A 24034-nucleotide genomic window follows, 5' to 3' on the forward strand; every position below is an offset into this window, starting at 1 on the left:
CATCTATTCCTATTAGAATCACATGTTGTTAAACAAAATACTATTTATATTTATATTCTTTAAACAAGTGAAAGCCAACAAGTTTATAAGCTGAATTTCTTGAAAAGCGCTGATAATCCCTTTCTTTGAGCTCAAAACCGATGGATCACTTATAAACCAAATGACTTGCGATGGTGGCCTTATTAGAGATGTTTCTAGCTGCTGGATTTGAAGTTTTGTAGCTAAGGAGGGAACATGCTCTGTGCTAGCAGCCGAACTTTGGCCTCAAGACTGCTAAATAACTGGGTATCTCTCATATCAAAATAGAGTGTGTCAATATTGTAGTGGTTCAGCTTATTCAAGGCAAAATGGACTCAAGTGCTTATGAATATCTCGTTAGGTATGGACGATGAAATAATTATGATTTATTTAATATAAACACATCTCAAATTATGTATATAATTTTTAGAGCATAGCGTTCCATTTAAAAGAAAAATGCAACTACATATCAAAGTGAATTATTGAAGGGTAAAATAGAAAAAAAAAAAAAAGATTTAAATGCATGTTATAAATGATAAATAAAGGACAGACAATTAGAGTGGAGGAGAAAATATTGTTTCAAAACTAAAATATGATTTAATAAAATATTAAAATATTCAAAATAGAGAAGCCGTTACGTTGACTAGCTCCGTTTAGCCCTTGTCACCGTCACCGTGACCGGCTCGCTATGTTTCTTGGTTTTTGATGCCCCACAAAACCATTTGACTAACCACGTGTCAAACACGCTTGAGTTACCGACGCCCTGGTGTTCGCGTTTGCGTGTGTTTAGTTTTGTAGTGCTATCATATAACAAGACGCGCTTGTTCTTATTTTCTTCTTCACTGCCTTTTAGTTTTGAGGATGCTGCCATTATTACATATTAAATAAAAGAGAAAAGAAAGTTAATTAATACTAAACTAATGGAGAGATTATCTGTGTTATACTCTCCTCTTTATTAAATACTCGTTACATTTTAAAAAATATTATATTTTCAAATACTTATAGTATATTTATTAATTTAATAAATAATAATTTTTATTTTTATTTTTACATTTGAGATATGAAAACAGTGATCGAATAGTTTTCACCCAAATAATAAATTGAAGGTAATATACAGGGAGTGAGCTTGATGGAGATTCAACGGCCCAGGCCACCCTAAGAATTTTTTTTTAAAAAAATTATAAAAAATTACATTTTGATATTTAAAAATATAGAAAAATTAAAATTAGCCTCCCTTAAAAGCTTCATAAAATTTTGTTTGGCTCACATAAAATAATTGTTCTAACTCTGCCTCTAATAATATAGTCAATTCACTATATAATTTATTATAACTTAGATAAATTGAATGATTTTATTACAGAACTTGAAATGTTTAAATGTGATAAATATTTGAGAATGAATGGATGGAGCATTGTCACGACCCGACTCCATGGGCCGGACCGGCACTAGGGCCCAGGTAAGCTTAAGGCCCCCGAGGCCCGTAGTAAGCCTAAAACACTAGAATCTATTATCTCGGTATAAATTTCAATATTCTATTATTTCTCGGCCCAAGTTTATCTTCTACATCATTCTATAGTTCGGGCCTAGTTTACAATACATCACATTCTAATATGGCTTACAGAATTATTTTGTCTACATTAGTACACGACTAAATATAGGTAAATCCTACAACTGCGGAGTCACTAACTCTTTGGTATACATAGCTTTTTATACACATGACTACATATTAAAATAATTATGAAACTAGGAAAAATTCTCTATTGTCCGGTGCCGAAGAATCATAGCCTAAATCGGATTAAAGAAAAACTTACTTCCTGAAAAAAAAAATCAAGCAAGACTTGTGAGTTTTCTAAGCAGAAATAATTATCACACAACACATGCAGTCACACAAATGTGTAAATATATCGATCTAGTCATCCGACTAGCTATATGCTCACGCAGCCGGTCACACAAATGACAAATCACCAGCACTCACAATCATTAACATCTTCATATAATCACATCACGTGGAAATTAGTCAGTGGAGTCACCGAACCCCCGATGAGCCGTCCTCCCACATGGCTCATCCTCTCACGTGTGCACCAGGGAGCCGATCCCCCATACTGGCCGACCGGTCTAATCCTCACTTGACCAGCCCTCTCATTGTTTTTCCATTCTCTCTTTTCTTTTCCATACCAACAGGAGGCAACCCGGTGGTCTCCATCCAATCTAGATCATCAAGCGCTCACAACAGGAGGCCACCCTGCGGGCTGCAATCAAATCTAGATTTTCAGGTGCGCAACAACAAGCGGCCATCCTGTGGTTTCAGAATAAACAGAATTATCAGGTGCACACGGGGGCGCCGATCTCCCATTTACCCGGCTAACAGAAACAGAATCAGGATCCATATAACAGAATCAGAATATAACAGAAATCAGAATCAGGATCCGTATAACAGAAACAGTCTCACAAACCCATGGTGACCCACTTCATCCCAATTCCACACAAACAAAGCACAACAATATCACAACACAATTAATCAAACATTGCAATCAAATGCAGACATATTAATCAATTAGACATCGTAATGCAATGCACAATTTAACATCCAAAATCAATGCAAATAAATAAATAGTATTAACAATAAACAACAATAATAAAATAAATAACAATAATAACAATAATAATGAAAATAAATAAATAAAGATGTAAATAATTAAATGAATAATAAAGATAATAAATCATCAGGGCACTATATTTATTATGTACCAAATTATAGAACTAATCTAAATAAGCTTATTAATTATGTTGTTAATTAAAACTAGTCTAAGTTCTATCGAAATTTCGGCAGCACCTCCCCTAAAATTTGGACTATCTACCTGCTCGAATATCAGCAATATTACATCCATCAACCATTACACACACAGCTCATCCATCGGGCAATCAAACAATTTAATTTCCCTTCTTCCATATCAAGTAATAGTATAAATATTTAATCACAATACAAAACTTTAGCTATTAACAATCCAAGCTTCGCTATCTAAGGTTAAGCCCGTACATAAAATAACAAATAAATGAAAATAAACATTTACTTAACCACCACATTCTACTGGTTTAAAGTATCCATATATATATGCTTGTAGTAACCATATGCCAACTATAATTCACTCTTTCTTTTCTTTTCTTTATCATTATATAACTAAGATCCCGAATACAACTTAATAATATGTGAATCATCATTCTCGCCAAGCAAAATTTCAGGTAACGAACCCATTTTATTCGTCTCTCAAATCATAAATAAATATTTATACATCAATCATCATGGAATCTTGAAAGTACGTTCATTTACATATATTTATCCTTGTAAAACAACACAGAAAAATCAAGGTAATTGCTGTCAATTCGCCAAAAAGAATTACCGTTTTTCTATCTTAAAATCATGGATCACACTAACTAACTAGTTCCACGCAAGAATTAGATTTACAACCTTAATTGTACCATGTCAAACAAAAATCAATGGAAATAATTGAAGATAGCTGCTGCCATTTTATCAAAGAAACCTTAAGTGTTTGGTTAAACTTACACATTATACGATGATTAACCCATTTCCAATCAAGAACTCAATTTACAACTTCATTTACTTCATGTCACAGATTTAGTTCAAGAATTACACTAAAATGGCTGCTGCCAGCCTAAGAAAATCAAGGTCTCTCAATCAAAATCTATATTATAAACACTAGTTGACTCATTTACCACCAGAAACTTAACTTATCATGTCAAATACCTCATATCAAAGCAGAAATTTTAAGCAAGTAGCTAGGTTGGCTGCCACCATATCACAATCATTCTAATTTCTTTCACAGGATCTACAATAAACACCCTAACTTACACATTTCCTTAAAAAAATGCAGTTATAGTGTCAATTAATAGTCAAAAATCAGATTTTCCCAACTATTAGTCGTGTGAATAGTGTTTCAGGAACCTAGCATTTCTCATTCGTGATTCTAACAACCCTCTTGGGTTGTGCCATGTATATTCGGGACCCACATGAACAGCTCCCACCATTAATTCTTATTCAATATTCTTAATTTTCTATCAAGACAACAATAATACATTCAATCTAATCTACATTAAATCCACACTTTAATTCCATTAATATAATTATCAAAATTCTTCAATTAAATTTGTTTGGTGCTAATTTAAATTGGCTTTAATTAATTAAAGTCTTCTAATCGAATCAACGCTTTTTAATATATTGGGTAATACGATAATTAAATTAAATTGACTAGCCACAAAATGCTAGAAATTAATTAATTTCTAGGAAGTAACCAAAATTAATTCCAATACCCAAGTACGACACTACCAGAATTTTGCTTGACCGGAGGCAGTGGTGGTGCTCGCCGGAACGAAGAGAGAGAAAGCTCAGAGCCACTGAAGTGGCTGAAGTTGATTGAAATAGAATCGTTGCTCACCTGAGCTGCTGTGCTCACTAGAGTCGTGAGCAGGAGAGAGAGACGTCGAGCGGTGGTAGCTGGAGACGATGTGGTTGGTCGGCTATGGGCTGGTGTCACCGGAAAGTCGATGAGGAGTCCCGACTCTTCCTGCGACTACTGCTCTCGCCAGAAGTGAATGGGGAGAGAGAGAAGGAACGATCGGAGATGCGTGGTGAGGAGGCGACGACGAGGAGGCGCTGGTCTCAGGCGGTCGGAAAAATGAGAGGAGGAGAAGGGGAGGGGTGGGTCGACGCTGGAGAAGAAGGACGAAGAAGAAGAAAAGAAGAAGAAAAAAAAAAGAAAAGAAAAGAAAAGAAAGGAGAATTCTAAAGCTAGACCATTCCGGTTCGATTCGAACAGATTTGGTCTAATTCTATGATTTGGCTCAATTTGTTTAGTTTTCGAGTTTTTCGCTTGGTTTTCGAAAAATCGAATTGATTTACGGGTCCAGTTTATCAATAATAAAATACTGGCTGGTATAATCTCATTGGTTGAAATAAAAAATTTAGTTTTTAAATGAAAATTTTACGAAATTAAATTTTCGGGTCGTTTCAAGCATATAAAAGTATTTAGGTGCTCACTCACTTGCTATAACATCTATAAAGTATGCTCAATTCTATATTTGAGAGTCCATCCCCAATTATGTATTGAACTTTTATGCTATGAGGTAACACATTTTAGTATTCCTTTTCAAAAAAAAAAAAAAAAGTGGGAATGGACCTTTTCCTCGTGCTTTTGTAAATGAAGAATTTATTGGTATAAAATTAATTTTTTAGTTTTTTTTCAAATTAATATAACAATAAAAATTTATTATTTCAATTGACAAAAAATAGAAATTAATATTAATTTTTCATATTTTAGTAATATAAACAGTTTATGCTATTATCTTATACACGAAAAAGTCAAATTATAAATTTGAATTGAAAATGTTTTGTTGTTATATGGTATGATATTTTTGTTTCTCACTTGGCGGCCGGGCCACGGCTGAATGTAGTAGGAAATTAAATGGCTATCAGCAACTTCTCCTTTTTGCTTTGTGAACTAGAGACTTATTCCTGTCGTTCATTTATGTGCGTATACATATTTGCTTAAATAGCTAAATTGGGAAAGAACTGAAGAAACCGCGTCATTTTAGATTCATCTCTGTCTCTTGCTTTTTCTAATATCTGTCCTTTCGACTCTTTGACCAGTAGTGATGAGGTTTCAATCTGTTTACTTCAATCTAATTCCGAATGGATACAGACTATCCTCGCTATCCCTCGAACCACCTCCGGCAAGAGCATTGCCGTGAAAGAAAGAAAAGCAGGGTGTGTCCCCAGCATTGCATTTGAGCAGGAAGATGGATAGCATGAAGACTAATTTCAATTCAATCCAATCAAAATAATTAAATAAGTTTGGGAGATCATTTTTCTTATCTAAGCTTTTTAATCTCGAGGTTAGAATTGAGTTTGGTCCAACGAGATGATCAATTAGATTTAGAGAATTAGAGATTAAGTAATCGTGGTGGTGTTCATATGGGAGAGAAAGAAAGAGTTTCTCATCTCAAGTTAAAACGCAATGTATTTGTTGAAAGTTTAAAATTGAGGTGTCCCAAGAATTAAGGTCCAAATGAGATATGATAATCATTCCCAAAGTTTATAAGAGTATTTTAAATGAATTATACGTATAAAAATGTAAGTTGACACTATATTCAGAATTCCACATTGACAGATAAGTGGTACGCTTGCTTACAAGAATGAAAAAACACGTGTGAAACATGGGTTGCTTTCTTATCCTATTTCATTTTTTATACATTATTATAAAAAAAAAAGGGGCTGCTTTTGGCTCTTGCCAAGATGGCAGCTCAGCCAGTGGCAGCCACCCAGAGGTTTAGTTTAACAATAGACTAAATTCCACAAAAATCATTAGAATTTTCTCACACCCTCTTCTTTTCTTCTTTCCACTCACTCTCTTCTTTCTATCTGCCTCTCTCTCTCCCTCATTTATATTTATTTCTTATTTAATTTTATTTCTCTCTATTTTTCTTTAAAGATATTTAAACCAATTATCAAATATTGAATTGAATTCTAAATAACTATACATAAATGATGCGAAATTCACATTATAAATTTATCATAACAAATGAAAATTAATTTGATAATAAATTTAAATCTACATTTTGAATTCATTTTATACCAAATGGAGCATGAGAACGCCTTTCATTTGAAATAATTGATCATTTAAACAGTAATTAAACTTTTAAACAGCTTCAAACCTTGATGGGTTTTGCCATCTCCCTTGAAAGAAATGGAAGTAAGAATATAAAACAAAATTTAAAAAAAAAAAAAAGAAAAAGAAAAGGGAATGCTTTGCACAACAAACCAGACATCAAAGATGAAATGGAATCACAAATTACTCAGAAACCAGAAAATTGTGCAACTCGTACAAAATAATTACTGTCGATTGCATAAAGCTCAAGGGAATTCCCAGTGGTGTATTATTAATTCATGAACAGTCTGCATCCACAAAAGGCATTAAATGAGAATGAACAGAGCAAATATGACATTCAAGTGCTTTTGCAAAGATCAGAGATGAGCTGGAAATGTTCCATTCTCTCTCTGCTCATTCCACCTCTCAACCTGCAATAATTTCAAGCATTAAGATCAGAAATTAACTACAATAGTATACATCACTCCGATTTAGTCTTTATTTAAATATCCAAACTACTATTAAGTTCAAAACATGGGAGAATAATATGCAACACAAGAAATTTCATGAAACAGGTGTAATGGCAGAATCATTAAAATGCTGCAAATACAACCATTTAAAATTGCTCATGCATAAAGGCACAAACGATTGGCTTAAATTTATAGTGATAAGCATTGTTCAATAAAGCTCAAATGATAATCATCATTTTGTTGTACACTAAATGTGGATAGACAACAACTAAACAACAAGAGATTCCAAATTCATTGAAATTCAAAATCCATCCAGTCCAATCCATACAAATCTCAAACTCATTCCACCCTACTCGGCCTGGTTACTCACTCACCTTGTGATAACATACAAAAGTTTTTAACTAAAACAAATTCAGCTTAAAAACTTTTTGTGAATAAAGTTGAAAGGAATGGATGTGAAAAACTCGTGCAAAAATAGTTTCAAAAGTCCAAACTAATAATCCATACTGACAAAACCTAAGAGCCACCCACTCTAACAGTTGACAAGGTCAACCTCACTAACAATCCAATCAAGAGGTTGGACAAGCAGATGCTTTTCCAGCAATCTACTTGATTAAGTTATACACAATTGCTTACTTATCCTCCCATGCCTTAATTTGCAATGCATATATTCTTATTTAGTTCTACTTAGCCTGAAACCAGTTAGTCAAAAGTGAAGCAAAATAGAGTTCTAGCACAAGGGTGAGGGGTTGTATCCATTGCAATCCCCCTACATACGCATGCATCCTTTTCAAGCAAGACATGAAAGGTGCACTAGTGACATGTATTTACAAATCAAGACTGATCTCTTTAGTATTATCATCGCATGGAGACAGTACAAGTACACTTTTCAGTCAACTGCAAATGCACAAAAAGTTTGGTGTCACTAACCCATTCACCAGGGCAAAGGGCACGGTAGTATTTGGCAAACCGTTCACATTCATTGGATTCTTCACCCTTTGCTGCCAAGCACCTGCAATTAATAGTTCAAAATTTATTACGGCAGAGTATACATATATACACTACAATAGTGGTAACAGTGGGAATAAGCAGTTCTGCTCATGTATAGAAGTCTGCAAAGGATAGGAAGAGGAGACAGAAAAGTGAAGAAGATGGGGATAACAGTTATCCACTGTATGTCTTTACCTATGAAACTCAATGTACCGGGTAAAACAGTGCCGAGTTTGATTTGTTGTAGGAAATCGAAAATCAGCAGGGGCAGTTTTCAGCTCAATCTAACACAGATAATAGCAGAGGAATAATGAGCATGAACAAAAATTGAGATAAAAAAAATTAAAGTTTTGCAAATTTGTTTGTGAAAGGTGTAAAAATTCATTTAGAATTGTCCCAGGTTACTTAACCAGTCTCTTGCATGAGATACATGGAAGCTATTTTCATTAATTATCATTATTCCCTTTGAGTAAAACCTCAAGATTAATTTCTTAGAGATGGGACGAAACAGATAAATAAAAACTTTGTGCTGAATGTATATGCAAAAGGGCTTATTCAACCAGTTTAATATATCTGATGACCTTTATTACGAAAAGATTCTAACTTCATCAAAATTCCATGGACAAGCAAAGCAAAGAATAAAATTGATTTCTCATATTTTGATCATTAGTGCAATCATACTTTTAAAATAATTCTGCAGACCATTCTGAAATTGTAACTGGACAGACAAGCAATAGTAAGTCAAAAACTTACTATATGACACTATGATCAAAGGCAAGCATTTGTTGCAACCTAAGTGGCAAGTAAAAAACAGCATCAATCTACCCAATTAATATTGTGAAGGGCAAAAAGCTTTATAAGTAGATGCAGAAAAGAGAAGGCTATAGTAGTAAGTAAAAGAGGAGAAGTAGAAGAAGATAATGATATTAGAGATAAAGATGAAAAAGAGGGGTTAAATATGACTAAAGAGAGAATCTGGAAGGTTTATTAATTTATTTTCTTTTCAGAACTTTATATGTTGAGATAACACTGACGACAATGCAAAAACTGTAAGAGCTTGTAGAGCAGTAAATGTAGAAGACAGAAGAGTTGATCCAGAAGAAATTTTGGGGAGCTTCGAGTTCAAGACATCTAACTACAGAAATATGGTTGATGTTAATTACGATTAGAGCATCCTAGCAGATTTCATGCTAAAACCTCATTAGATTATAGTTCTGTGTTGGGGTTATTTTGCTTCCAGTACTTGATAAGTATAATGCTCTTTTGCCATTTGTGATGCATATATGATGATAAAGTTTTGATTTCAAGCCAAATATTTAATGATTTAAGCCTTGATCTTCACTTTGTTGTAAAGAGATTATATTGTCAAACTAGTTAATAACTGCAATAAGTAGAGAGTTCAATATGCACCAAGCTCCTAGAGTGATTAAGAGGGCCGCTGCCAGTTTGCCAGAGCATCTTAAAATGGTCAATACCTCCCACAATGGATATTAAATCACTGAATTCAAAAGCAACCATATAAAATTGGGTGATATAGGAATATGACTATGAGTTTGGATTCAGAACAGTAAAACTCAACACTGGTGTGATGGACAGATATATTCTGATGTACGTATTATGGAATAGTAGCAACTGCTATTGGAAATATAGACCCAAAAACTACAACTTTCTTTCTGCCCAACAATCTTAATTTCCTACCAATAATAATAAAAACACAGGCCCCATTTGGTGACCCGTAATGGAATATAACGTAAAGCCAATCAATTTAACCATAAAAAAGAGAATATAAAACTGAATCAAAACAATGACCACAGATCCAAATAAATTACTACATGCAAATAACAGATGTAGATTTCAATTATCAGAATAAATCAGTTTGGCTGCCCGGAAATCCCTAGAAAATGAAATGGAAAATTGAAGTTTTCTAAATCTATGGGTGCTAGGATTTCAAAATTTCTTTCTTTCATTATCTTTTCTGTTCTCGAGAACCAAACAAAAGATTAAGAGAGAGATCAAAAGCTTACCTCGTCTGCCATGGCTTGTAGCGATCGAGTCTAACGGAGAAACGAGGAGTTGTTGGCTTTGAATGGAGACTTATTAGAAGAGAAAGGCTGTTAATAAGGTACTCTTCGGTTCGTTCTTTTACCAATAATAACACGCCACGTCATTTAAGTGGAATAAGACAGACCAATAGGCAAATAGTTAGACGAGGAAACGTAAAGTTGCCTTTGGCTACAAATATTACAATGTTGTTCTCAATTTATTCCTTTTTTATTTTTCTAACGAATAAGTAAAAATATTTTCATTTTAATAAAATTTATTTTTCATTGATTTGATGAATAAGCAAGTCCATAATTTAGATAAGTCAATTTTAGAACTTAATATTTGATTTTTTTACTAAATTCATTAAATTAAATGAGTTTTGACCCTCACGAGAAATTTAATTCTTTTACGATTCAAATAATTATTTTTCTCAAAATTACAAAATCTTAGCAAATTTTCTATTTTCTTCCTCATCACTGATTAATCCATTATCATATTATTAAAAAAAAATTTCTAAAAAATTTTATTTATCATATTATTCTTAGAATTAGATTCCATAGTTTATTATGTTTTTTCTAATTTTAATAATAAAAAAAAATATTTTTTACTTTTAAAAAACAACTGATAAGAGGACTTTTGATGAATATCATATTATCGGCCTAAATATACAAAAATATATAAATAAATAAACTTTAGTTATATGCTTTTCATTAAAATATTTCAATTTTTAAATTCAAAGACATGAAATATATATTTATTTCCATGTAATTCTCTAACATAACTAAGAGATGCTAGAATCTTACCTATTCATTGTTGTATAATATAATGTCTAATTATCAGTCACCGAAAATGGAAATCTATTGCTTATTCTTCCTAATATCACTCAAACAACATTGACTCTCATACTCTTATAACTACATCTCTACATTTTCTCTCAGCTCATCTTAAATTAGCTTAAACAAAATTGACTAAGCAAACACGTGTACTACGTCGTACCGATAATTAGTTACTAAACAAACATAATTATTGATATAAATACCTAAGTTACCATTTCTCTTGCAACTCATCTCATTCTCTCTTCTTATAAATTCATATCCTTTCATTAACAAATGGCAGAAAATACAAACGGTAATCCTAATCCTACTCCTGATCCTAATCCTGCTCCCGCTCCTGACCCAACCCCCAAGTCTAATCCTCCTGAAGCAGTAGCTGTGGCAGTACCAGAAGAAGCAAGCAAACCTCAAGAAGTAACAGAAAGGAGGATCATGACTCCTAGTAAATTAATGATGAAAGTGAAAATTTATGCTGGATTATTATCAATAATCACTTTCATTATATCTCTTCCAATTCTTGCTTCAGTCGTATGGCTACTGTACATGAAAGATTATGATTGTGAGAAGCTTTTGAGGTTGCCAAAGCTTCAAACTGGGCTTGGAGTTGGTTTGCTCTTTCTTTTCTTGCTTAGCAATGCTGCTGTGTTCTTTAAAGCTCGATTTCCGCTTCCAAGTTTTTTTGTTATTATGGTGCCTTTGATTGTGGTTCTTACAATGGGTCTTGCACTTGTTGGAACTTATAAAATGGAGAGCAGTAGAATAATGGCTTCGCCAATGTGGTTTAAGGAAAAAGTTCGTAATGACAACAATTGGAAGAATCTTAAATCTTGCATTTACAGTAGTGGGGTGTGTGATGAATTGGCTGCAAGATCTATCACTCTTAAAGCATATCAGTTCAGTTTGAAGAAATTAACATCTCTTGAGGTATAATACATTGCAGGTGCTATGCTTTTTTGTAACTTAATTATCTTTAATTAAATACTAACAATTTTTTTGATTAATTGTGTGTTGAATGAAGTCTGGATGCTGCAACCCACCAGGAATATGTGAAATGGATTATGTGAACGCAACATATTGGAGGAGATCTGGGGATGGAGTAGAAGACAAATATGAAGTGGCAGATAGCGACTGTAATACATGGGACAATAACAGAACAGTTCTATGCTATGATTGTGACACGTGTAGAGATGGTTTTGTAAGAGTAATGGAAAGCAAATGGTGGAAACTGGGGGTCTTCCTCATTTTCATGGCTTTGCTTCTCATTGTCTGTCATCTGTTGCTCTTCGTTGCAGCTATGTGGCAGCGTTACAGCGGATAGCTCAAGTTTAAGCACTTAATTTATCAGAGCAGCTCTAGCTAGCTAGCACAACATTCTTTTATTATTATTATTATTATTTTTTTTTATGTTAGTATTTTCCTTTCTGTTTTTTTGGATAGATTGTCTCTTTTTTCGTAATAAGCTAGGATAGCAGCTAGGGTGTTCTCTCTTTTGTTTATTTTTGTTTTGTTTTTAGTTTGATATCTAGACTTTCGTTTTTTGGTTAATAAAATAATTTGTATTTCAATATTGTTTATTGGCAACACTTGCACAAGCAATCAACGTTTTGTGGCCCTTTTGTTTTCACATTTCTTTTATATCTAAATATATTGGAAATAATTCTTGAATCGAGTTGAAAATATTTAGATAATATTATTGGAAAAAAATGTTTTAATGTCGGATGAAGATTTAAAAAGTTGGAATTAATATGTCAAATAGCATACACAATATCATAGAGACATTTAATTACATTACAATCACCATTATATAAAAATTTACAGTGATAAAAACCATTTTTGAATAAGCTTTCTTAAACCTTGTTTTCCATAGTTGTTTCTCATAAATATTTCAAAATTCAGCTTTGTTTTTTTCTTTACATCTTCCGAATGTTTTAATTATACTAATTAATAATGTATGACCTTCTCTCTTTTACGTGTATTTGTATATTTAAATTTCAAGCTTTCTACTTAAGATTACATTTTAAACCCTGTATTCATTTATTTTGAAATCGAAATTCTTATGTATTCTAGTTGAAAGGAAGTGTTTGAATATGTTTCAATTTAATAGCTTCATTGAATTGTTTTATAAAATATATTTCGAAATGAAACAAAGAAAAGAAAAATCTTATATGATAGATTTTATTATATATATGAGTGGTTTTGTTTGAAAAATATGAATATCACTTGAAAATGTGTAAGTACAAGCAAAAGCAAAATGGGGCTAAAAGGGGAATGAATATTTTGTCTACTTTGATGTAAAACTATCTTTTGAATTTATTTAAGATTTAAACTTTGGGTTTATGATTAATTCACCTCATTCTTAGTAAAAATAAATTATTAAATGTTTTAGTTTCAAAATATTATTAAAACAATAAGAAATAATTAAAATTTTTAAGACAAGTAAAATTTAAAAATTAATCGTGTTGTTGAGGTTAGAAGGAAAAAATAAGAATAAAAACAACCGTTCCCATTTTTTAATTTTTTGTAATATCTAATTTTTCAGACATTTTTTCATTTTAAAAGTAGAAAATTAAATATTTTATTATTTTTACCAAAAATGAAGAAACTAATCATAAACTCAAACTTTAATCCTAAAAAATTCAAAATATCTAATAAATTCGACTGATGGCTGCTTCTTTTTTTTTTTTTTTCAGCGTTTATGATGTTAATTATCATGTTAATATGAGTTAGTATTGTAATTTTTTAATGAAAATATAAATCTAGTAATCATTTACCCAAATATCCATTTTTACTGCCTTTTTCTGTTATTACTCATAAACGAAGACTAATGCTTTATCCCACATCGGGCACCAGCAAAAAATGAGATGAATCTTGCAACTATAAATAACAAGCATATGGTTGCGAATTTCAATACTTACCTGGACGGGGTCGATGGGTGATCAATAAGGCCTATGGCCTAGGTTAGCGACCTTCATTGCACTCTGAAGGGGTGCCGTCCTAAGGTCTCCCCAAGTGGGAGAGCCTACGTCGTAATTTGTGGCAGTGGGGGCCTGCGTTCGCGCGGCCCCTGTCAAGACTAGTCTGAATGGTTTAGGTTGTTGGACTTTCAAGTTGACAGCTTGGGCTCCAATTTTGGCTCATCTCAATGGCTTCGAGCTGTGGCTTTTAAGTTGACAATTTTGATTTAATGATGGTAATGTAGTGCTGACGTGTTTTTCTTCAAATTATTTATTTTCGATTGTAAATATTATTCAAATAATATACATGCGGCGGATCTTACCAAATATAAAATCAAAATAATTTTGGTAACTATACTTTCAATTTTGAAGAGTAATCGTAGTCTTTTTTTGTTTTGTTCATTTTTTCTAGTTATACTTCTAAAAATGTATTGATAAACTAGAAGGATACAAAATAGAGTGAAGCCAAAACATTTGACCGACTGTATTTCTTTTTCCGGTATATGCAACTTAGCCAACCGAGAAGAAAGTAATGAACCTATAATTTATACAAAAACAAATTCACACTCAACCAGTGCATCTTAGAAATGCAAAGCACTAGCCAAGAAAAAGCTTCCAAAAATCCTCTGGTGGAAGCTCATAAAATTCACCTATTAGCAAGTTTATGACAGTGAACCCATTTTGCCAATCACAAACCCTATTGACATGCTTTAATGAAAGAGTATCGTTTTTACTTCCAACCAAGAGATGGATCATAGGATGCTCCCCAATTAGCAACACCACCGCCAGTGTTAGAGGCAACTGTACCACTGATCCCGCCAGTGACTGATGCACCATTGCCACTACCATATGCGATCATCCCATCAGCTGCTGGTCCAACACTCATCTGAACAACAGGCCTTCCATATGCATCAACATAGGTACCAGCACCATGTACAGGGGTTGGGTACGAAGGGTCGGAAGTCGCAAAGCCACCGCCGTATGTGTTGGGTGCTAGAAAGCCACCATATTAGCACAAGTACTATGAGAGAATAAAATATTTTAAGCAAACTTTGGAAAGAGAGAGAGCATTAGCAGGCAAGAGGAAGTTACCATGTACTCTCTTTTCAGCATTCAAGACCTCAGCATGCAACTTTTCGACCTCTCTTGCCATCCCAATTAGATTCTGTTCCATGGCTTGCAGTACCTCCACCTTTTCTATGTTCAAACCTTTCTCATACTCAAATGTAGCCCTTTTACCCAAACAACAGATTTTGAAAAAAAAAAAAAAAAAAAAAAAAGAAAAGAAAAGAAATTCAAAAGCCATTAGAACTTTTGATGATTTGGATTCAGGTTGGCATAAGAGTAGCATTTGGTATTTTTCTAATTCAGCACCATTTCATCAGTAATGCTAGCCTCAGGGAAAAGATTATTAGAAAAAGGAAACGGAAACATTCTAAAATTACATATTCCTATAAATTATCTACTGTTGTAAGTTTGTTGTACTTACCCAAAATAAAAATATATATAAGAAAAACAAGAAAGTCTCTCTCTTTCTCATTTTTAAGTTTCATTGCAAATAATCCATTAACACACGGCAACATATTATATCTCAAGAATCAGTGTACTTTAATATTTCAGTAGCACAAAGGTATTTCAGCAGGAGTAAACTATCATGAGATGATTTTCACCAACCAGGATATTCATAGAATTTCCAATTCTCGGTTAGCATGAACGATATAATCTACTCGATATACAGAGAGGTTGAAGGAACTATGACAGTTTAGTGTTATGATCAACATGACAAAATGTTCAGATCGTCCCAAAGAAAAATATTGGGCAAAGTTCCAACCACTCCCATCAATAAATAGAGAGGCACGGGTGGCAAATTCTTTTAACAACTTTCTACCTCTTAATCAGTAATTTCAACTTGAGAAACTATCACTAAATGTCAGGAAGAGTGCGATGGAAGTATTTATGAACTGCTAACAAAAGAGTTAAGATAATGAATGACTCACCGCAACCTCCTGTATTCATGCTTCAAATTGTCAAGCTCAGCTTCCAAATCTGGTAGACTCTTAACATCAGCACGAACTTTTTGCAATTCCTGAGTGGCCTGTTGAATTTGGGTAGTTAACTCTTGTCTGGCTTTAACCAAGCTCTGTGCCTCCATATGTGCCTGTCTCAGGTCCTTCTTCACACTCTCACCAGCCCTAATTTCTGATTCCATTTTCGTAGTTTTATCCAATATAACTCTAATCTGGATATCACTTTCAGTCTGGATGCTTCTAATGTGTGCCTTGAGTCGTTCCACTTCCTGCTGCACAACAACAAGATCCTGCCTCAAAGCCACATGGGAAGTAGCCAATTTATGATTATCCCCGGCAAGTTGTTCAATTTCAGCTGCCTGAGAAGCAATTTTATTCTCTAAAAGATCTGGAGGAGGACGTCCATCTGATGGCCGATGGCCAGGAGGAAATGGGCCGTGTCGCATCAACCCAGGAGCCTGGACAGCACGTCCCTCCAAAATTGGTGGGATATGCCGTCTTCCAGCCATCAACTTGACAATTACCCAAGTTTATGGCAGCTGTTAAGCTTTAATTTGCCGAATCAGAAATCTCAATGTCCAGATATCTGTTTCAAGCAAGGGAATCATGACCATAAACATGAGGAGATATTCTATAATTTTCTATTTCTACATTTAATGAATCACTTGATTTATGGATTCTAAAGAATCTCTTCCGAAGATACGAAATAATTTCGTACCAACAAGACAAGACAAATTCCTTCAATGGAAAATCATTGGTTAACAGCTCGCGAGTTGTCCTGGGTAGCTAGATAACAGAATTACCTTAAACACACCAGTCTTCATCCACTAACATAATATTAGAAGGACCAATATTGGTCATCCAAGTTTCAGTAAAAACACTGCTAATAAGCCAATCCATACAAAAACAATGGCCAACTGCGCTATTGTTCCGTCTTTTCCAGGCCATTGTGTCATTTATGTATCTAAATTAAATATACACTTCTGAATTTAAATTCTAGTTTCTGGAGTTCTATCATCCAATCTCCCATAAACTTGCAGTCTTAAAATTACTTAAGTTATAAATAACTTTGTTATATTCTTCCTGATTATGCATTCTTCTAGTGAATTAATCCAGTTTTTTAGTTTCATCAATTCGTGGTTTGCTTTCTCAAGCAATAATCGACAGAAAAATTCAAGTTAATTGCTTAATCCATCCCAATCAGAATACACTTGCCATCATCCATAAACACTACTTCTAGCTGCAAATTTAACTAAATAACCTTAGATTGAAATGAATTGACAAAACTCCAATAGTTCCTTCATTAATTAAAAATTATTAACAAAAAAGTAGGTCAAATCGAGCAAAATTTCAAGTTCAAGCTTGGTGCAAGATCAAGGTCAAAATTTTGACATCTGAGAACGAAGAATCATAAGCATTGATTGAATGAAATTTAAAAAAAAAATTCACACATATAATTATAGTTTTACTAAAAGACAAAAATCCATGTAAACTTAAAATAGGAACATTGCAGGTCTGAGAATAAATGCTAAGACGATGTAAGAGAAAGGGAAACTGACAGAGGCTCTGTGTATGTATTTATAGATGTGCCCGGTGTAAAGAGAGACAGCACCGGTGGCAGTTTCGCGGCGCAGGAAGCGTCGAAGGTGAGCGACTGGGCTGGGGACGGTTGTCTCTGCGGCCGATGGCGCTGCTCCAAAAAATAAAATAAAATTAAACAAAATAATTCACTAATTGCAATAAAATACTAGTAATGAATTTATGCCTTTGCTAATTATCGTATTGGTTAAAACTGTAATGAATTTATTCACTAATTTATATTTTAACTCATTAAGCACTATTAGCATATAAAAACTGTATTGATTAAAATTTTCAACTGAACAAATTCGCTTATCTAACTTTTATTTTGGCCCATCAAATATTTTAATTACAAAATTATAGTTATTAAATATTTTGATATATAAAATCATTATATTCAATGATCTAATTTATAAATTAGATCGATTTAAAATTTACTAAATAATTAAAAAAATTAAAATTATTTGTTTAAAAAAGTTGTATTAATAAAACACGATATGTACGTATAAAATTGATAAAACACTAAAAAATGTAGTTGCCAAGAAGAAAGATTTTTAATATTATCCAAATTCGTAGCTTCATCATTTTATTATTTGTCATTCCTCTTAGTTTTAGTGATATAATTTGTTTAATAAATTAAATGAATTTATTTACGAAGTTGAAATTTGAAACTCGAAACTCTGATTATTGGAAGGTTTATCGAGAGCAAAGACAAACATGTATATAAAAGAATATATAGGATTTCACTATTTTTCGCTCAATCTTTTTAGACAAAAATCCAAATTTTATCAATATACTCAGGCCTCATTTGGTTGGGGGTAAGTGATGGGAGAAAGTTGAAGTTTTCAAAAAATACAGATTTTCAGTATGTTTGGTTGACACAGATTGTGTAATTTCTAAGAACTTAAAAATACAACTTCTCTAACCGCACGGGAAGTAACTTCCCCTACTCATCCATAGGAAGTGGACTTCCTTAGCTCAAAAACTTCATATTCCCAATTTCTCCCTTCCAATGTATACGTGTTTGTCCACCAATAATGTGATTTCTGTATTTTTACTTTGGTCCATTTTATTTCTAATTCAACACATTCTCTTTCCTTATTAGGCTTTTTTAAAGAATTATTATTCTTATTTTGTTTGTAATTATGACATTAACCAAAAAAATAAAATTATAATAATATTTTGTACAATATGTAATTAAAAAGTTATATTGATTACAAGTTAGTGGATATTATAAAACGTATTTTATTAGATTGATTTTAGGTTATTAATTTTTTTTTTCAATGAAATATTTTAGGTTATTAACTTTTTTTTTTTTCAATGAAATATTCCAATTATTATATATGATAAGGGTATTTTTTGTCATTTGTAATCTTACAATTCATCAATCCAGTTTTACTTCCTGGAAATTCAATATATCAACCAAACACGCACTCTACTTTTCGGGAAGTAACTTTCCTAAAATTCTATTTCCTGGAAGTCAACTTCCTAGGAAATAGATCGATTTGAACCAAACGAGGCCTTAGATTGTTTGCCTCTAAAATACAATTTTGGAAGAAATAATTTTTTATATTAATTTTTTTGTTATCTTTATAATTGAATAATTCAAATTTCAACTTAAATATTATATGATCGTATTAAATTTTTTTATTTCATAGTCTTTCCTTAAATACAATAGTAATTAAAATGTCACTTAATTTATATATACCAAACATCAAATTAACTAAGACAAAGAAAAATGTAACATTCTTTTAGAACATTGAAACAATTGTTTCATTAAACCATTATTTTCAATACTAATCAATTATTATATTCTATATAAATAAAAATAAATATATTTGCAACTTACTTTTGAATCACAATAATAAACTAATTAAAGAAAGAATATAAAACAGAAAATTCATACCTTTTAAAGACTTCTTCTTTTTGAAAAATAAGTAGATGTGCAAGAATTTTGAAAGTTTCCAATTGGGTAATTAAATTTTTTTTTTTTTTATTGTAGTGATAGATGAGTGAGAAACAAATTTTTTGTTATATTTTTTTTGCGGTGGAAAAAAAAAATGAAACATCGCAAAATTGGTTTTTTGAAAACAAGTTAAACGTGCAAAAAGCAATTAGAATTAAAATTTATAAACTCATACGTTTATGACTTTTCTTTTCTTTTTTTATCCGTAAATTTAATTTCTTTATTTTAGTATTTTAAATCCAAAAAGAACTTAACAAATTTAAGTGTTAAATCGAGCCAACACCCCCATTGAAATACATCATCAAAATAAGATAAATCTCTTCTTGAAAATTAAGAGGGATTACTCAATTGTAAAAATACAAAAGCTTTAGAAAAATAGAGTTAAATAATAACAAAACGTGGAAATAAAACTTAAAATTGAATACATAACTATGCAAAAAACACATTAATTAGAAGCATCCACACCCTTTATAGCTACGTATTTATGACTTTTCTTAGTAAAATGCAAATGAAACTTCACAATATTTAGAAAAAAGAAGTTTTTTCATGAATCAATTATGGTATTAATTTCTAATAACTTATTAATCTAGTAATTGAATTAATTAATATATTCAAGACAAAAATTTAGAACATATTCTTTATGTTTAATTCTCTATATATTCATGATTTATTTCTCAAATTCTGACTTCAAAGCTTTTAAACTTCGACTAATAATCACATATCGATAAACTAATGTATATAAGTTTTTGGAAAGCTTATTATTGGAAACCATAGAACTTGCAATATTTGATATTTTCATAATAAAAAATAAACAGGGATTGCAAAGTGCATGGACACGTTGAAGAGGCAAGATGCAGTCAACAGAAATAAATAATAAACTATAGTATACTCCACACTGTCGTGGGGGAGAGGAGTAGGTGCCACTCAAAATGGCTTGGCAAATAGTCAAATACATACACATGTCAAAAAAATATGGTAAATGGCTATCTCAGCCACAAATTTCTGTCCAGCAAAGTCTTAGATTAGCCACGTTTCCACTTATTCCACTTCCTTCAATCATATGGGTTCAAAAGATGTATTCCTCCACTATGGAGATGTTTAGCCTATTATATTATCTCTAGAGATTTATTCCATGCATTAACAGAACTAGAAAAGTGAGACAAATCTAATACAGTTTGATTTAGTGGTTAAGCTTCATTAGATTTTATATCGGTGATTAAAGGATCGAGTAATAAAATTAACATATTAAATACAGAGAGATTAACTATTAAATAGGAAAAAGATTAATGAAATACCAAAAGAATATATATATTTTTTTACTAGAGTTCAATTGTCTAAAAAATATTAAAAATAATATATATTTCTGCTTGGACTACATTAAAACACAACTATACACCTAACGTTAAAAACCAAAAGAAAAAAAAAAAAAAAACAGTGTTTATTTTAAATTTATTGAAGATGGATAAATTTATTCCAAATATTACATAATTTTTGGGTCACAGTCACAAATAATAATTAAAGCTTTCACGCGTCCATTCCAGTCCTAGGATAAACATTTTTTTATAGACATGAGAATAGAAATGACCATTATAAATAGCTCATGCGTCTCCATATTCTCTTCACTCTTCATCGCAACAGAATCTTGTAATCTGACAGTGTCATTAGAGAACTATAGTATTCCACATAATATTGTTCTTCTCCAAAAGAAAATGGTTCCATTCAAGTCTTTAGCTCTCATTGGTTTGGTTCTTGCACTATCAGCCATTGAATCCGAAAGCAGAGCAGCAAGAAAGGACTTGGGTATTGATCTTGGTGGTGTAGGCCTTGGGGTTGGAGCAGGAGTAGGTTTAGGCATAGGAGGTAGCGGAAGTGGCTCAGGAGCTGGAGCTGGCTCCGGTTCAGGATCTGGTTCAGGTTCTGAATCAAGTTCATCTTCTTCTTCCTCATCCAGGTCTAGCAGTTCAGGCTCTGGTGGAGGTTCTGAAGCAGGTTCATCAGCCGGTTCCTATGCAGGGTCTCACGCTGGATCGGGTTCAGGCGGTGCAGGTTCTGAAGCAGGTTCTGAAGCGGGTTCTTCCGCTGGGTCTCGAGCAGGGTCAGGTTCAGGTCGTCATGGAGGAGGTTCCGGGTCTGGTGGAGGATATGGTGGAGGTTATGGCAAAGGAAGCGGCTCCGGAGATGGTGAAGGATACGGTGAGGGCGGTGGCCATGGTGAAGGGTATGGACGTGGCGGTGGCAATTAAGAGAATAATATACGAATTTTATCAATATATAATATAGTTTAATTAGGGCATGTAAAAAATAAGAAAACTAAGTTCGTTAGTGCTTTTATATGTGTTTGTGTTTCCATCTCTTTCACTGTAACCATTTGGATGCAATAAAATTATAGCTATAATATGAATAAATTAAAAAAAAAAAAAGATTTGTTTTTTCCAAAATTTCTTATCACGAACTTGAACCCCAATCACAACAAGATTTGTTTGTTGGTCATCGTTGTATGAACATTTGATTCGTATGTGTTCGGAAATTTTAGAAAAAGTTTGACAATTGTTAAGCTAAATCCCAATCCCAATCCATCCATGAACAACTTCATAATTAATCAGAAAAAAAAGAAGAAAGAAGAAAGAAAGTGTCTAATTGGTATGCTTTAATCTTCTCTTGCGTACTACACTCATTCATGAATCATAGTACAGAGCCAACGTATTGTCTGAATAAATAATGGATGCAAAAGTAATGGCACCGTTGCTTGAAACGCAAGACTCCATCATTATGCGTTACAGCTTTCCTACTAAAAGAAAGAGGAAGGTACCATTTCATGAGCATGTGTACATTGTTTGCAATTATTGTATAATGGTAATAATAGCCAGTGCTTTTTGGAGCTATCTCCATGTATAAAGATCATCTTGTGTGGCAGACAAGTGGGTTGGTCTAACAATAATATAAAATTAGTGGTAAATTAATAATTAATTAACTAATTACAAGATTTCAATCCTCACATGTATAAGTTGTAATATAGCTGAAGTGATGAATATAAAATGTAAAGTTTGGGTTTGAAATACTCGATTTTGACTCGATTCAATTTAATTTGTAATTAGAAAATTAAAGACTATCTCTCGAAAGACAAAGAGATTGTCATATTGAAATTGTAAACTGATGAAAAATCATTGACAAGTTGGACAATAAGTTAAAGTATGACAATCTCGAGTCCTCAACGTATATATATGATATTTCTGATTTCTATTGTAGCTAACTTAATAGACAGGTTGCCAATACGTTTTGCCCAATTCCAAATTCTATTCAATTTCAAACAACCGCACTTATGCACGGCAAATAAGTAATTTGAAGGAAATTATTTGAAAACTTATTATAGTAATAATGAGTGTTTCTTTTATATAATTTTCTGTTTTTTTCTCTATTTTTTCATTTTATTTACGTTTCAGAAGTGTTCTCTCAAGCCAAACTCAAATATATGAACAAACAGCCTTTAAAGAAGTATATACAATACACTAACATTGCGACTTCTTTCACAATTTAAAAATCAAAACATTTTAATTTAAAACAGTTTTGTCTAGTGATTAGAGCGCACTAAATACTGCACTTAATTATAATATAAAGACGTGTAGTCAGGTTTTTTTTTTTCTTTTGATTTCAACCGATTAGTGTTTATATTCCGGGCTCAAGGAGAAATTCATGCAATTCCATCTCACCCTTTAAAAGTAATATCTTGAAGAGGTTTTAAATATATTCATTACTCGGTTCGAAATGGATTAATTTCTTATTTAATCCATAATCGAGTGTGCGAACATGCTCTCACTAACATATAAAAACCAAAACTCTCGTAATCATGCATATACACTTCAAATCTTGAACATTCCAGCACTTCCTGTTATCATTTTTCATTTTTTCTCCTCATCTTGAATTCATAATTATCTTCTTTTTTTTTTTAATTGTCCTTGCCCACTTCCAATCAATAAATAAAATAATACATAGAATTAATCATATTGCACTATGGTATTGTTAGTGGAATTCGTGGGTCGGCAACAACTCTGGATTGTATATCTCATAATGTCGTGTCCAACATTTGAGAATTGGGACTGCAAAATCATAATAAGGGCCTGCAATTCTTTAGCCTTTTCAGCCACAAAAAACAAATTTCTGGCCGCAAGCCATTAGAATGAAATATGAGTTCACATCACTTTTCCCAGTGATAAAGCAAAGCAAAGCAAACCTAAACCACATGCCTCTCCACTACTTCCTGCTACAGTCTACAAAACTTTTATACGCACTATCATTTGTTTTTTAAAGCAAATATTTTTAATCTTTACCCACTTCATGTTCTTATACTCTTATGAAGAACAAGGAAATCAATTATACACGCTTAGGCTACATTTATTTTCGAAAAATAATTTATCACTAGAAAACATTTTTTAAAAAATATTTTTTAAATAATTTAATTTCTGTTGCTCGATTGTAATATTAAAAATTAGTTAAAAAAA

At 32.3% G+C, this 24034-nt stretch overlaps 4 protein-coding genes, 1 long non-coding RNA gene and 1 other non-coding gene across 7 annotated transcripts; 3 read left to right on the forward strand and 3 right to left on the reverse strand.

The window, feature by feature from the left end:
• Positions 1-1367: 1367 nt before the first annotated feature.
• Positions 1368-5153, reverse strand: LOC149494050 (uncharacterized). Of its 2 annotated transcripts, none has more exons than XR_016322319.1 (2): positions 4470-5153; positions 1368-1832 (listed from the first exon to the last, which is right to left on the reverse strand). It is a non-coding gene; the product is annotated as an uncharacterized LOC149494050 (long non-coding RNA). The 2 variants fall into 2 exon arrangements; XR_016322320.1 differs by having other exon boundaries at positions 4361-5153.
• Positions 5154-6857: 1704 nt separating this feature from the next.
• Positions 6858-10315, reverse strand: LOC105633588 (Cytochrome c oxidase, subunit Vib family protein). Its single transcript, XM_012216214.4, has 4 exons — positions 10162-10315; positions 8333-8421; positions 8078-8159; positions 6858-7108 (listed from the first exon to the last, which is right to left on the reverse strand). Exons 1-4 carry the CDS (start codon positions 10171-10173, stop codon positions 7055-7057), a joined length of 237 nt encoding a protein of 78 aa, XP_012071604.1. The 5' UTR covers positions 10174-10315; the 3' UTR covers positions 6858-7054.
• A 929-nt stretch (positions 10316-11244) lies between these two features.
• Positions 11245-12637, forward strand: TET15 (tetraspanin15). The gene is made up of 2 exons (XM_012216245.4): positions 11245-11937; positions 12032-12637. The coding sequence occupies exons 1-2, from the start codon at positions 11290-11292 to the stop codon at positions 12329-12331; spliced, it is 948 nt and encodes a 315-aa protein (XP_012071635.2). The 5' UTR covers positions 11245-11289; the 3' UTR covers positions 12332-12637.
• A 1283-nt stretch (positions 12638-13920) lies between these two features.
• Positions 13921-14081, forward strand: LOC119369837 (U1 spliceosomal RNA). Its single transcript, XR_005177409.1, has one exon. It is a non-coding gene; the product is annotated as a U1 spliceosomal RNA (small nuclear RNA).
• A 346-nt stretch (positions 14082-14427) lies between these two features.
• Positions 14428-17725, reverse strand: LOC105633587 (protein FLX-like 4). The gene is made up of 4 exons (XM_012216213.4): positions 17554-17725; positions 15965-16580; positions 15060-15199; positions 14428-14960 (listed from the first exon to the last, which is right to left on the reverse strand). The coding sequence occupies exons 2-4, from the start codon at positions 16501-16503 to the stop codon at positions 14698-14700; spliced, it is 942 nt and encodes a 313-aa protein (XP_012071603.1). The 5' UTR covers positions 16504-16580; positions 17554-17725; the 3' UTR covers positions 14428-14697.
• Positions 17726-21143: 3418 nt separating this feature from the next.
• LOC105633585 (glycine-rich protein) lies at positions 21144-21976 on the forward strand. Its single transcript, XM_012216211.4, has one exon. It carries the CDS (start codon positions 21248-21250, stop codon positions 21779-21781), a length of 534 nt encoding a protein of 177 aa, XP_012071601.3. The 5' UTR covers positions 21144-21247; the 3' UTR covers positions 21782-21976.
• The last annotated feature ends 2058 nt before the right edge of the window (positions 21977-24034 follow it).

This window comes from Jatropha curcas, chromosome 8 (assembly GCF_041381405.1).
Source record: "Jatropha curcas cultivar XTBG-Jc1 chromosome 8, XTBG_Jcur_1.0, whole genome shotgun sequence".
Taxonomy (NCBI): domain Eukaryota; kingdom Viridiplantae; phylum Streptophyta; class Magnoliopsida; order Malpighiales; family Euphorbiaceae; genus Jatropha; species Jatropha curcas.